The sequence below is a fragment of the Pristiophorus japonicus genome, chromosome 6, assembly GCF_044704955.1.
Source record: "Pristiophorus japonicus isolate sPriJap1 chromosome 6, sPriJap1.hap1, whole genome shotgun sequence".
Taxonomy (NCBI): Eukaryota; Metazoa; Chordata; class Chondrichthyes; family Pristiophoridae; genus Pristiophorus; species Pristiophorus japonicus.
This window is the reverse complement of record NC_091982.1, coordinates 9,325,899-9,340,582: the sequence shown is the minus strand read 5'-3', so window position 1 is coordinate 9,340,582 and position 14,684 is coordinate 9,325,899. Positions and strand designations below refer to the sequence as shown.

The 14,684-nt window shown below is 42.5% G+C and overlaps 1 protein-coding gene across 5 annotated transcripts in view; it reads right to left on the bottom strand.

Annotated features, from left to right (window-relative positions):
* The window catches only part of taf1 (TAF1 RNA polymerase II, TATA box binding protein (TBP)-associated factor), a 153,581-nt gene that overhangs the window by 108,607 nt on the left and 30,290 nt on the right, over window positions 1-14,684 (bottom strand). For all 5 annotated transcript variants that reach the window (XM_070882593.1, XM_070882594.1, XM_070882596.1 and 2 more), the window contains 4 exons: window positions 12,958-13,077; window positions 12,117-12,442; window positions 9,565-9,780; window positions 6,287-6,523 (listed from right to left, as the gene is read on the bottom strand). In XM_070882593.1, coding sequence (XP_070738694.1) covers window positions 6,287-6,523; window positions 9,565-9,780; window positions 12,117-12,442; window positions 12,958-13,077 — 899 coding nt within the window. The remainder of the gene's footprint in view (window positions 1-6,286; window positions 6,524-9,564; window positions 9,781-12,116; window positions 12,443-12,957; window positions 13,078-14,684) is intronic.

Below are 14,684 nucleotides of genomic sequence, written 5' to 3'. Positions count from 1 at the left end.
TTAAAAGATCACATGGATGAACTTCAACAATTGGACATCGCCGTCTGGAGCAAAAATAAAACAGGGAAGGTGGCTCAACCGTGGCTAACAAGGGAAATTAAAGATAGTGTTAAATCCAAGGAAGAGGCATATAAATTGGCCAGAAAATCTGAGGACTGGGAGAATTTTGTAATACAGCAGAGGAGGGCAAAGGCTTTAATTAGGAGGGGGAAAATAGAGTATGAGAGGAAACTTGCTGGGAACATAAAAACTGACTGCAAAAGCTTCTATAGATATGTGAAGAGAAAAAGATTAGTGAAAACAAACGTAGGTCTCTTGCAGTCAGATTTAGGTGAATTTAGGGGAACAAAGAAATTTAGGTGAATTTAGGGGAACAAAGAAATGGCGGACCAGTTAAACAAATACTTTGGTTCTGTCTTCATGAAGGAAGACACAAATAACCTTCTGAAAATACTAGAGGACCAAGGGTCTAGTGAGAAGGACGAACTGAAGGAAATCCTTATTAGGCGGGAAATTGTGTTAGGGAAATTGATGGGATAGAAGGCCGATAAATCCTCGGGGCCCGATCGTCTGCATCCCAGAGTACTTAAGGTAGCCCTAGAAATAGTGGATGCATTGGTGATCATTTTCCAACAGTCTATCGACTCTGGATCGGTTCCTATGGACTGGAGGGCAACTAATGTAACACCACTTTTTAAGAAAGGAGGGAGAGAGAAAACGGGGAATTATAGACCGGTTAGCCTGACATCAGTAGTGGGGAAAATGTTGGAATCAATTATTAAAGATGAAATAGCAGCACATTTGGAAAGCACTGACAGGATCGGTCCGAGTCAGCATGGATTTATGAAAGGGAAATCCTGCTTGACAAATCTTCTGGAATTTTTTGAGGATGTAACTGGTAGAGTGGACAAGGGAGAACCAGTGGATGTGGTGTATTTGGACTTTCAAAAGGCTTTTGACAAGGTCCCACACAAGCGATTGGTGTGCTAAATTAAAGCACATGGTATTGGGGGTAATGTACTGACGTGGATAGAGAACTGCTTGGCAGACAGGAAGCAGAGAGTCGGGATAAACGGGTCCTTTTCAGAATGGCAGGCAGTGACTAGTGGGGTACCGCAGGGCTCAGTGCTGGGACCCCAGCTATTTACAATATACATTAATGATTTGGATGAGGGAATTGAGTGTAATATCTCCAAGTTTGCAGATGACACTAAGCTGGGTGGCAGTGTGAGCTGTGAGGAGGACGCTAAAAGGCTGCAGGGTGACTTGGACAGGTTAGGTGAGTGGGCAAATGCGTGGCAGATGCAGTATAATGTAGATAAATGTGAGGTTATCCACTTTGGTGGCAAAAACACAAAGGCAAAATATTATCTGAATGGCGGCAGATTAGGAAAAGGGGAGGTGCAGCGAGACCTGGGTGTCATGGTACATCAGTTGTTGAAAGTTGGCATGCAGGTACAGCAGGCTGTGAAGAAGGCAACTGGTATGTTGGCCTTCATAGCTATGGGATTTGAGTATAGGAGCAGGGAGGTCTTACTGCAGTTGTACAGGGCCTTAGTGAGGCCTCACTTGGAAAATTGTGTTCAGTTTTGGTCTCTTAATCTGAGGAAGGACGTTCTTGCTATTGAGGGAGTGCAGCGAAGGTTCACCAGACTGATTCCTGGGATGGCTGGACTGATATATGAGGAGAGACTGGATCGACTGGGCCTGTATTCACTGTAGTTTAGAAGGATGAGAGGGGATCTCATAGAAACACATAAAATTATGATGGGACTGGACAGGTTAGATGCAGGAAGAATGTTCCCAATGTTGGGAAAGTCCAGAACCAGGGGACACAGTCGAAGGATAAGGAGTAAGCTATTTCGGACTGAGATGAGGAGAAACTTCTTCACTCATGGAGTTGTTAACCTGTGGAATTCCCTGCCGCAGAGAGTTGTTGATGCCAGTTCATTGGATATATTCAAGAGGGAGTTAGATATAAGAACATAAGAATTAGGAACAGGAGTAGTCCATCTAGCCCCTCGAGCCTGCTCAACAAGATCATGGCTGATCTGGCCGTGGACTCAGCTCCACTTACCCGCCCGCTCCCCATAACCCTTAATTCCCTTATTGGTTAAAAATCTATCTATCTGTGATTTGAATATATTCAATGAGCTTGCCTCAACTGTTTCCTTGGGCAGAGAATTCCACAGATTCACAACCCTTTGGGAGAAGAAATTCCTTCTCAACTCGGTTTTAAATTGGCTCCCCCGTATTTTGAGGCTGTGCCTCCTAGTTCTAGTCTCCCCGACCAGTGGAAACAACCTCTCTGCCTCTATCTTGTCTATCCCTTTCATTATTTTAAATGTTTCTATAAGATCACCCCTCATCCTTCTGAACTCCAAGTAAAGATCCAGTCTCCTCAATCTATCATCATAAGTTAACCCCCTCATCTCCGGAATCAGCCTAGTGAATCGTCTCTGTACCCCCTCCAAAGCTAGTATATCCTTCCTTAAGTAAGGTGACCAAAACTGCACGCAGTACTCCAGGTGCGGCCTCACCAATACCCTGTACAGTTGCAGCAGGACCTCCCTGCTTTTGTACTCCATCCCTCTCGCAATGAAGGCCAACATTCCATTCGCCTTCCTGATTACCTGCTGCACCTGCAAACTAACTTTTTGGGATTCATGCACAAGGACCCCCAGGCCCCTTCTGCACCGCAGCATGTTGTAATTTCTCCCCATTCAAATAATATTCCCTTTTACTGTTTTTTTTTCCCCAAGGTGGATGACCTCACATTTTCCGACATTGTATTCCATCTGCCAAACCTTAGCGCATTCGCTTAACCGATCTAAATCTCTTTGCAGCCTCTCTGTGTCCTCTACACAACCAGCTTTCCCACTAATAGAAACATAGAAATATCGAAAATAGATGCAGGAGTAGGCCATTCAGCCCTTCTAACCTGCACCGCCATTCAATGAGTTCATGGCTGAACATGCAACTTCAGTACCCCATTCCTGCTTTCTCGCCATACCCCTTGATCCCCCTAGTAGTGAGGACTTCATCTAACTCCTTTTTGAATATATTTAGTGAATTGGCCTCAACAATCTTTGTGTCACCTGCAAATTTTGTTACACTACACTCTGTCCCCTCTTCCAGGTCATCTATGTATATTGTAAACAGTTGTGGTCCCAGCACCGATCCCTGTGACACACCACTAACCACCGATTTCCAACCCGAAAAGGATCCATTTATCCCGACTCTCTGCTTTCTGTTAGCCAGCCAATTCTCGATCCATGCTAATACATTTCCTCTGACTCCGCATACCTTTATCTTCTGCAGTAACCTTTTGTGTGGCACCTTATCGAATGCCTTTTGGAAATCTAAATACACCACATCCATCAGTACACCTCTATCCACCATGCTCGTTATATCCTCAAAGAATTCCAGTAAATTAGTTAAACATGATTTCCCCTTCATGAATCCATGTTGTGTCTGCTTGAATGCACTATTCCTATCTAGATGTCTCGCTATTTCTTCCTTAATGATAGCTTCAAGCATTTTCCCCACTACAGATGTTAAACTAACCGGCCTATAGTTACCTGCCTTTTGTCTGCCCCCTTTTTTAAACAGAGGCATTACATTAGCTGCTTTCCAATCCGATGGTACCTCCCCAGAGTCCAGAGAATTTTGGTAGATTATAACGAATGCATCTGCTATAACTTCTGCCATCTCTTTTAATACCCTGGGTTGCATTTCATCAGGACCAGGGGACTTGTCTACCTTGAGTCCCATTAGCCTGTCCAGCACTATCCCCCTAGTGATAGTGATTATCTCAAGGTCCTCCCTTCCCACATTCCCGTGACCAGCAATTTTTGGCATGGTTTATATGGCCCTTACGGCTAAAGGGATCAAGAGGTATGGAGAGAAAGCAGGAAAGGGATACTGAGGTGAATGATCAGCCATGATCTTATTGAATGGCAGTGCAGGCTCGAAGGGCTGAATGGCCTACTCCTGCACCTATTTTCTATGCTTTTATGAAGTGGTAACAGGGCAGGAATCAGGGTGCGGTGGCAGAAGTGGGCAGTAATCCATCTGGCTTCCCCAAAACATAAGATTTTAACTCCCGGCCTCTCAACGTGTAAGAGTGGAAAATTGCAAATTGGCAGGCTGCTGCCAAGGTTCTACAGAAATGGTTAGGGGGTGGGGGGGCTGGGGGAACAGGGGGAAGAAGAGGGTCAGGAACGATCACAGTTAGGGGAAGGGTTGGGAGTCTGAGGATGGAAGGCCCAAGGTCTCCTTGAAGGAAGAAGCAGATTATTTACATTTAAATGCTTTAAAGGGGGAGCATAACGACAGGAACTGGCTGGCGATCAGGAAAGTTGTGGTGGGAGTACTGGGGATAGAAAAAGGGCTGCACACAGATTGGGGGAGGAGAGTGACAGACAAGAACACCAGTTTAGTTAAATCACCACTAAACTGTCAGTTTCACTGAGAAATGCTCAAAATGGTTTGTATTGGAAAAAGACTTGAGCAGAAGCCTTGAAAGGATGAATCGACAAAGCTGCTCTAGACCCTAGACCGCCCGTAAGCTATGGCACAGATGATCTGCTGGTATTTTCTAAAAAATTCAAAGTAAGTTATTAATTTTCATAAGCACTGGTTTTTACAATAAACATGTTTAAAATAGCAAATTGACATACCTGTATTTTATTTATAAGGAAATCGGATTTAGGAAAAAAATTTCAACTTTTAACTATGGTCAACAAACAAATGAAAAGGAATTCGCTGAAAACTGAAAATGTTTTAGCTTGGAAAATGTAGTTAACATCTTCAAATCTAATTATCCATAAAATAAAATTTGAAAAATGGATAGAACATGTTTCCTTATACAGAACATCCTTGAAAAAAATAACTAACCTTGCTGCACTTTTGATTTCAGTGCACAAGTAGCCCGGCAAAACCAAATGAATAGGAAAGAATAAAATTGGGAAACCACTGACAACGACTGTCAGAACACAACTTGGAAAACTTTTGAGGAAAAGCATTGTGACTAGAATTGAAACTGGCTGTCATGTCATTATCTAAGACCCAGGAACAAATCCCAATTTAAAAATCCTGTTACAATCCAAGACCCACTTTCAAATGGAACACTGATAATATGGAAGTTTGCTGGTGACAACAAAGCTCCTCAGCAAAAAGGAGCTCAGTTGGACCTTTTAGTGAGGAAAGAACATATCGCTTCAAACAGTGTTACAATCGTTCAGAACATTTTTAAGCCTGGATTTATACTGCATTCTTGGAAAATTCAAACTAGTCTGAGACAGCCTCTTAAAGGGCGTGGGGAATCCCGCATCTCAAGGCTTTAGTGTGCTCGGTGGTCTTCTGACTTAGATTGCCACTTTTATATTAATGCACTTCCCATGTGCACAGTAGTATAAATACAGCCAAAGATAAATGGATTACAATATTATGCAACAACAATCAGGGCTAGAAATTCAGTTTTTGGCAATATCATTTTTTCCCCGTTATTTTACAGACAAAATACCACTAAAAACTTTGCCAATTTTTTTTTTTAAGGGGATAAAATTGACAAAAAAATGCACCCAACGGTAAAAATCAGTGTTGCATGAGGATTCGCGGTAGAAACCACGGTCCTTGCCAACTTTAGCCCAAGGACTATCACTGCCAAAAATACAGGCCCTGGGAGGGGAGAAAACACACAAAAAAAATTGCAAAAAAAAAAATCAGAAAAACATGCACTATACACTTAATTAACAAATCGCTGAAAAAGAATTAAAAAATAAAAACTTCAACTTTTTTGTAGGTCTTCATACCTGCTGCTGTTTCTGGGGCTTCAACGCAGGCTTTTCTCAGGCGATTTTTTTTCACCTAGTACGGGTTCCCCAAACAACCAATTTTAAGCGATGCGATTTTTTTTTTGCCGTTGCACGTGGACGATCCGTTTTTCGACAATAGTTCAAAACCGCCATTCGCTAACTTTGGCCAATTTAGGCAGGTACCTACTTATGGCAAAAACGGCGAAATATCTCCGAAAAAACGTGCGTAAGGCTGGCCAATTTCTCTCCCTTTGTCTTTGCCTCCTGATAATTACAGGTGAACATTTTCTGAAGAGTTTCAGGGCTAGATTTTCAGCCATTTACGGAATAGGTGGAAAATTTAGCACTTACTCTTAAGTAAAGACACAGAAAGCACAGTTAGCCTAGAGCAAGAAGCAGAAAAAGGGCACTCAGCCCATTTTAACCAGCCCATAGAATTTTTCCCCACACAAGTCTGCTTCACTCACCTGTACCTCCACCAGACACGTTACTTCATCCTCCAGTGTCTCCTCTTCCTCCATTGTTTCCTTCAGTTTGAAGCCGTAATCAAATCCCTCGCCATCCTCTGGCACCCCCAACATATCATACCAAAGCTGTGCAGGCCCATAGCGCCATTCTGCGACTTTCGGTCTCATGTCCATTATATTATCAGTGTCACCAGTGGATTGAGAGAACTTGGACTCCACAGGAGCCATCATCGTAATCTGAGAGTAGTAAGGACAGAAAATGGAAACATAACTTATCCTGGTTAATAAATTACATGACAGATTTCTACTTAAGTATTAGTAACACTCAAATAAACAGAGAAAATCCATACATTAATCCGTACAAGATCTTTCAAGCACCTCACCTTGTTCCACCCCCTCCTTTAAAATCCTCATTGTCGACTGCCCCATGTTTCTCACTAAAATATCATCCCTCCTTTCCTTCCTCAGGCTCTGAACTGAGCATCACCTCGGACATATGATTTTAATCTCAGTTTTCCATGTGCCCTCTCCTCTGAATTCACTGCCCTCCTATTTTCTCTAAACTTCTCCCACCAAATAAATTCTTCTACCCATATTCATGGTCGCCCACTCAACTTTGCCATCACACGTGACCTCACTACTCCCGTGGTTTCGATCAGTGACAAGGATATCTCTGAACACTTACTTGTATCCATCACCATCCACATTCCCCCTAACTTGGAACTCCCTAACTAACAGCACTGTAGAAGTACCTTCACCACATGGACTGCAGTGATTCAAGAATAATAATAATAGTTTGACCACATCAAGCGACTCACTCTCTTCTGGGAAAATTAGCCACTAATCAAGGACCATACAGGAGAGTAAACATGACCCTAAAGCTTCTTTTTTCGTTTCTATCCCTCCCACCCTCACCTCCAAGTGCAAGGAGATCATGAAGATTGTCATTTAGAGCTGCCTTTGCTGATTCCATCCATTCTCCACCAAACAAAACCTCTTCCAGGCTGCCCCTCACCTAGCCCGGAGCCCACAATTTTCTAATTTCTCCCCCATCTCCCTTCATGTCCTCTCCAAGGTCATCATATCCATGAGACCTACCTCCTGCTCTCGTTCCTATTTCCACTAAACTACTGACTACTCAATTCCTTTCTTGGTCCTCATGCTAGCTGGCATTGTAAATGGTTCCTGCTCAGCTACTGTTTCCCTCCCTTTCAAAATTATTTTTGTCACTCTGCTCTTCAAAACAATCATTCTCAACCACTCTGTTCTTGCAAACTACCACTCCCATCTCTAATCTCCCTTTCTTCTGCAAAGTCTGTAAACGTGTTGCCTCCTAGATCCATTGTTGCCACAATTCATTCTTTCAATCTCTCCAATCAGATTTCTGCCTATCCCACAGAACCAAAATTACAAATTACATTTCTGTGACGGTGAGGTGCACTATCTCTTCTCGTCCTCTTCAATCTCTCTGTAACCATATCATCCTCCTCCAACACCTCTCCTCCATTGGCACTGCCAGTGATTAGTTCCCTTCTTACCGATCAGATCATAGCCCCTGTACAATTATTTCTGGAGGTCCCAAGGATCTGTCCTTGGTGTCTTCCTCATCGACATGCTGCCAGTCACTGACATCATTGGAAGACGTGTGTCCAGCTTCCACGTGTGTCGACGACAACCAGTTTGACTTCTTCACCACCTCTCTCAACCCCACCACTGCACCCTGTGTTATCAGACTGCTTGTGAGACATCCAGATTCAGATGAGCCGCAATTTCCTCCAGCTAAACATCAAGAAGATCAAAGCCATCTTCTTCAGCTGCAAATTCCATCCACCTCCCCAGCCACTGTCTCAGGTTGAACCAGACAGTTCGCAACCATGTCATCCTATTCTACCCCAAGCTGAATTGTCGACCCCATTTCCTCTCCATCACAAAGAATACCCACTTCCACTTCCATTACATCACCCATCCCCACACTTGCTTCAGCCCATCTGCTGCTGGAACCCTCATCCCTGCTTTTGTCACCCCAGACTTGACAACTTTAATGTTTTCTGTCCAGCCTCCCATCTTCTGTAATCCTCAGCTGATCCAAAACCCTGCTGCCCCTTTTCTAACTTGCATGAGTCCTGCTCAAAAGGCACCCCGTCCTCACTGATCTACACTGACTTCCAGTTTCCCAATGTCTTTGTTGTCATGCACAGTAAACTATGGTGATGTATAATTGCATTTTATATTTTATATCATCTAAAGCATTTGCTTAATCATATCTTAAAGCTAGTTACAAACTGCTAGAACAAATTCAATTGTAAGAACAAATGGAACTCTGAGAACAAATGCTTGTACTGCGTGCTCGTATCATTAATACCTTTGTACCATCAGAAAAGGATCCACAAATTTGTGGTCCTTAGATTCTTCAGTCACTGGGCCTTATAGTTTCAATAAGTTATTTTGCTTTCTTTTTAGATGCTGGGACAGCTCTACTGCTCTTGGTTCCTCTCACTGAAGAGTGAGAAAAGGAAAAAAAGAGAAAACCTGCAATTACTAGTGTAGAAAGGACAAATGTTTTCTTGCCACTTTAATCATCTCGACAATCTAGGTCTAGGAGACACACCAGTAGGAAGTGGTGGGTTCAACCCCCAATTCAGAGACGTGAGCAAATAATATGGGCTGACACTTCAGTGCAGTACTGAACGAGTGCTACGTTGTCGGAAGTGCCATCTTTCGAATGAGTCTGCCCACTCAGGTGGACGTAAGAATATGGTACTATTCGAAGAAGAGCAAGGGAGTTCTCCTGGTGTCTTAGCCAACATTGATGCCTCAACCAACACCACAAAGGCATACTACAACGTCAATGATCTCACTGCTACTTGCTGCATTTCCCTGCATTACCATAGTGACTACACTTTAAAAAATAAGTACTTCATTGGCTGCGAAGTGCTTTGGGACATCCTCAAGTCAAGGAAGATATAAATATATAAATTCCAGTTTATTAGTTTGTTTGTTCCTTTGATTCCTCTAGTGGGAATTGCCTGGTGTCCACTGCGATGATAGCCACATAGTTCAGGCAGGCAACTCAGAGGCATATGGTAGGGAGGGATGGGAGGCTGAATATGTACCTCACACTGCTAACCACCATGGTGCTGTGTGTGATGCTCCACTGAACTAAATGTTTGATCTAATTCAGATTATACAGGTTTAACATTGTATATAGACCAACAATAAATTGCACTTTACAAATTCCTGTCTCTCACTCATTCCTCCACACTTTGCAAATTACACACCTCATCGTCAGAGAGGCACTGTTCAGGTGGTGGGGGTGCAGCATAATGATACTCCCAGCCAGATTTTTGTTCCTTTGCTGTCTCTTCTCCTTCCCCCTCTTGTATAGGAGCCTCAGGTTGTGGCTCCCGGTGCTTCTTTTTTCTTTTCCTCCTTGCACTTCGCCAAACCGATGGGATATTTTTTCCTGGTCCAAACAGACGCAAAAAACGCAACACCTGCAAGATAAGGAAATTAATGTATGAATCATCCATTGTGAACTTACCTTAACCATCACAACCAGGGCTCCAAGGAAGGAGAGGTCAGAAGACGTCATCTGAAAATTTGGTAACATTGTGAAAGAACTATATCGACTGAAACTATTCAACATAATCTAGCATGGAAATACACCATACTACCTTGTGTTCTCAGACAGTAATACATCTAGAAGTTGCCAGAAAATCATTAGCTAAAATGTTTGATTCACATCATCCAACACTGGGTTCTAGTTGTGACATTCGTCAGAAAGAGGAACAAAGAGAAGACATTAATCAACTGCTGAAAACAAAGAGCTGCTGCACAGTCACTGGTCACGGTGATCTCTAAACATTGATTTGCAAAACAGATTTTCTGCTTAATATTACAGTGAACCATTTAAGATAGAAATAGTTATTTAAAGCATCCCCTACAGGCATAATGGGTAGGTACTGCCAATACATAACACTTTTATAATGGTTTACTCTATAGGCAGAGCCTGTCACAGGAAGTTTAGATAAACTTTAAAATGGAAAGTTGCGACCCAATCAGTATTTATAAATGTATAATATTATAGCAAAAGTAGATCTCCCATGACATTAGTCATTGGTGAGAGCATGCATTGTTCACGGTGGGTGGGATCATATGTTGTTTTATGATAAATAACGTACAATATATAATCAAGGGCAACTGATTTATCATAGAATGATAGAATGGCTACAGCACAGAAGGCAGCCAGATGGCCCGTCTAGCCCATGCCAGCTCTACGGAAGAGCACTTCAGCTAGTCCTTTCCCGACCCTTTCCCTGTAGCCCTGCAATTTTGTTTCTGTCAGGTACTTATCCAATTCTCTTTTGAATGTCACAATTGAGTCCGCCTCCACCACCCTTTCAGGCAGTGCATTCCAGATCCGAGCCACTCGCTGCGTTAAAACGTTTTTCCTCATGTTGTCTTTGGTGCTTTTGCCAATCACTTTGAATCTGTGGCCTCTGGTTTTCGACCCTTCTGCCAATGGGACCAGTTTCTCTCTATCTACTCTGTCTAGAACCTTCATGATTTTGAATACCTCTATCAAATCTCCTCTCAACGTTCTCTGCTCTAAGGAGAACAATCCCAGCCTCTCCAGTCTGCCCACGTACATGAAGTCCCTCATCCCTGGAATCATCTCGTAAATCTTTTCTGCACCCTCTCTACGGTCTTCACATTCTTCCTAAAGTGCGATGCCCAGAATTGGACACAATACTCCAGTTGAGGGTGAATCAGTGTTTTATACAGGTTTATCAAAACATCCTCGTTTTTCTACTCTCTGCCTCTATTTATGAAGCCCAGGATCCCATATGCTTTTTAGACCGCTTCCTTAACCTGCCCGACCACCTTCAACGATTTGTGCACATACACCCCCAGGTCGCTATGTTCATGCACCACCTGTAGGATTGCACCTCTCCATTCTTCCTCCTAAAATGTATCACTTCACACTTTTCTGCGTTAAATTTCACCAGCCTGTCTATGTCTTCTTGAAGTCGATCACTATCCTCCTCACTGTTCACTATACTTCCAAGTTTTGTGTCATCTGCAAAGTTTGAAATTATGCCCTGTGCTCTCAAATCCAAGTCATAATATATATCAAGAAAAGCAGTGGTCTTAGTACTGACCCCTGTATACCTTCCTCCAGTCTGTAAAACAACCATTCACCTGTCACTTAGCCAATTTTGTATCCATGCTGCCACTGTCCTTTTTACTCCATGGATTTCAACTTTGCCGGCAAGTCTATTATGTGGGACTTTGTTAAACACAATTTGGAAGTCCATATACACCACATCAACCACATTGCCCTCATCAATCCTCTCTGATACCTCATCAAAAACTCGATCAAGTCAATATTTATGGTGACTAAGTGAAATTGCATTTTTATTGCCAAGTATTATGTGAGAGTTAGTGATATTTTTGGGTTCAAGTAATGTGATTATGTTCATAAATATTTTGTAAATTTGTGGCCTTCACCATCATGTGTTTGTTTGGCTGCAAGTTTTATGTTTAACCGATTAGACGTCAGGTGGTTGCTCTTTTCTCAGGATAATAGACCTTTGGAACAAGTTGCCAGCTTGTGCGGTGAATACTGACTCTCTTCAATCTTTAAAAGAGAGCTAAAAGTATATTTAGTGTGTGCATATATATATGTGTTTATTCCACCAATGATTCCAAAACACTCCTCTCCCAGTACTTCCACACAGGTATCTGCCTCCCTAATTATCCCAGACCGCATATATACATTCCCCTACTTAATTCATTTGAAATGGTATCCAAATGAACAGTTTCTCACCTGTCCTGGTCGAAATTCTGGGAAGAGTTCGGTGACATTGGGCAATTGCTTGGTTGAATCTCGCTGCATGATACCCGCCAGTGGCAATGTAAGTTTATCCTCCTTCTGAGATTCATTCTGCCTTGATCGCGGAACGTGCCGGTCGGTCTCAGACTCTGAATCAGAGGAACTGCTAAATTCAACCTTCTCTGAGGATGAGGGAGCAATTATGGAAGGTAAAATGATCCCATCATTCTCATCGGCTAACGAACGAGGAAAAAGGGTATCAGCAGCACGTGATCCTCCAGTGGTGCCGGAATTGAGCACTGCTGAATTTACTCCATTTGCTGTAGGAAAGAAAACAAAACAAAAGTTACAAAAATAGAAAACTGCATTCTCTGCACTACAGCCTTGTAGTCAGGTGCAGACACTATAAGATCCCAATGAGACAGCTCATGCTAGAACTTTCTCCCGCGCACTGGGGGAAATATCTATCTCGCACACAGTGCTCTTATATACTGACTATTCTAAGTTAATGCTTAGGTTAAGGGAAGATATTCCTTGCTATAGGAACAAACAAAAAAATTAAACAGGTTATCTTTGGCTTAAACTGATGATAATCTGGCATATAGAGCGTGCAATTCAAGACTGCTGGGAAAGCCCGCCAATTGGATGAAATCGTGGTGTCTATAGCTGTCTAGATTGTTATACCAATATATCTCAACACTGCTACAATTACTGGCCCGTAGACAATGCACACTGATTCCATATTACCTAACAGTTCAAGGAGGTTAATGCCCCAACTCAAAAGAGTACTCCATCAGTTTTTCTTCCTCTCTCTACCTAACAGACTAGAACTCACCACTTGGTTCCTGTGAAGCTGCCTCTTCCTTACTTAGTGGTGGAGGTGGTGGTGGTGGAGGCATGAGCTTCGAGTCCACATCCTCACTGTCTGCATCATAGTCATCGTCGTCATTGTCTTCTGCAGCCAGCAAGATAGATCCATGAGTAAACAGCTTCCATTATGAGGGGACAGGACTTATTTATCAAAAGAGTTATTATATGCTTTAAATTAAGCCAAACTAATGCCTTCTAAACTCCCTGGAATACTTAATATCAGCAATGTTCAGTAACTTTAGAAATTAAGGTTTTAGTAATAAAAATATTTTAGCGTCTCCTGCAATACTGAAGCCCAACAAGTTAGAGATCTGATTCCAAAAGCATGTCAACGATGAGGAGAAATTATTTAAATATTAGGCATCAAAGATCTGGGTATTCCTATAGGAACATAAGAAATAGGAGCAGGAGTAGGCCATTTGGCCCCTCGAGCCTGCTCTGCCATTCAATAAGATCATGGCTGATCTGATATTGGGCTCAGCTCCACTTCCCTGCCCGCTCCCCATAACCCTTCACTCCCTTAACACTCAAAAATCTGTCTATCTCCACCTTAAATATATTCAATGACCCAGCCTCCACAGCTCTCTGGGGCAGAGAATTCCACAGATTTACAATCCTCGGAGGGAAGAAATTCCTCCTCATCTCAGTTTTAAATGTGTGACCCCTTGTTCTGATACTATGCCCCCTAGTTCTAGATTCCCCCACGAGGGGAAACATCCTCTTTGCGTCTACCTTGTTGAGCCCCCTCAGTATCTTATATGAATCAATAAGATCACCTCTCATTCTTCTAAACTTCAATGAGTATAGGCCCAACCTACTCAACCTTTCCTCATAAGTCAACCCCTTCATCTCAAGAATCAACCTAGTGTTCCTTCTCTGAACAACCTCCAATACAAGTATATCTCTCCTTAAATAAGGAGACCAAAACTATACGCAGTAGTCTAGGTGTGGCCTCACCAATACCCTGTACAGTTGAAGCAGGACTTCTCTGCTTTTATAATCCATCCTCTTGGCAATATAGGCCAACATTCCATTTGCCTTCCTGATTACTTGCTGTACCTGCATACTTTCTGTGTTTCATGCACAAGGACCTCCAGGTCCCTCTGTATTGCAGCATTTTGTAATTTCTTTCCATTTAAATAGTAATTTGTTTTTTATATTTTTCCTGCCAAAGTGGATAACCTCACATTTTCCCACATTATACTCCATCTGCCAAATGTTTGCTCACTCACTTAGCCTGTCTATATCCCTTTGAAGATTTTTTGTGTCCTCTTCACAATTTGATTTCCCACCCATCTTTGTATCATCAGCAAACTTGGCTACAGTTCACTCAATCCCTTCATCCAAGCCATTAATATAAATTGTAAATAGTTGAGGCCCCAACACCGATCCCTGTGGCACCTCACTAGTTATCGTTTGCCAACTGGAAAATGAACCATTTAGTCAGACTCTCTGTTTTCTGTTAGTTAGCCAATCCTCTATCCATGTTAATATATTACCCTCAGCCCAGTGAGCTTTTATCTTGTGCAATAACCTTTTATGTGGCACCTTATCGAATGCCTTCTGGAAATCCAAATACACCACTGGTTTCCCCTTATCCACCCTGTTCGTTACATCCTCAAAGAACTGCAGCAAATTTGTCAAATATGATTTCCCTTTCATAAAACCATGCTGACTCTGCTTGACTGTATT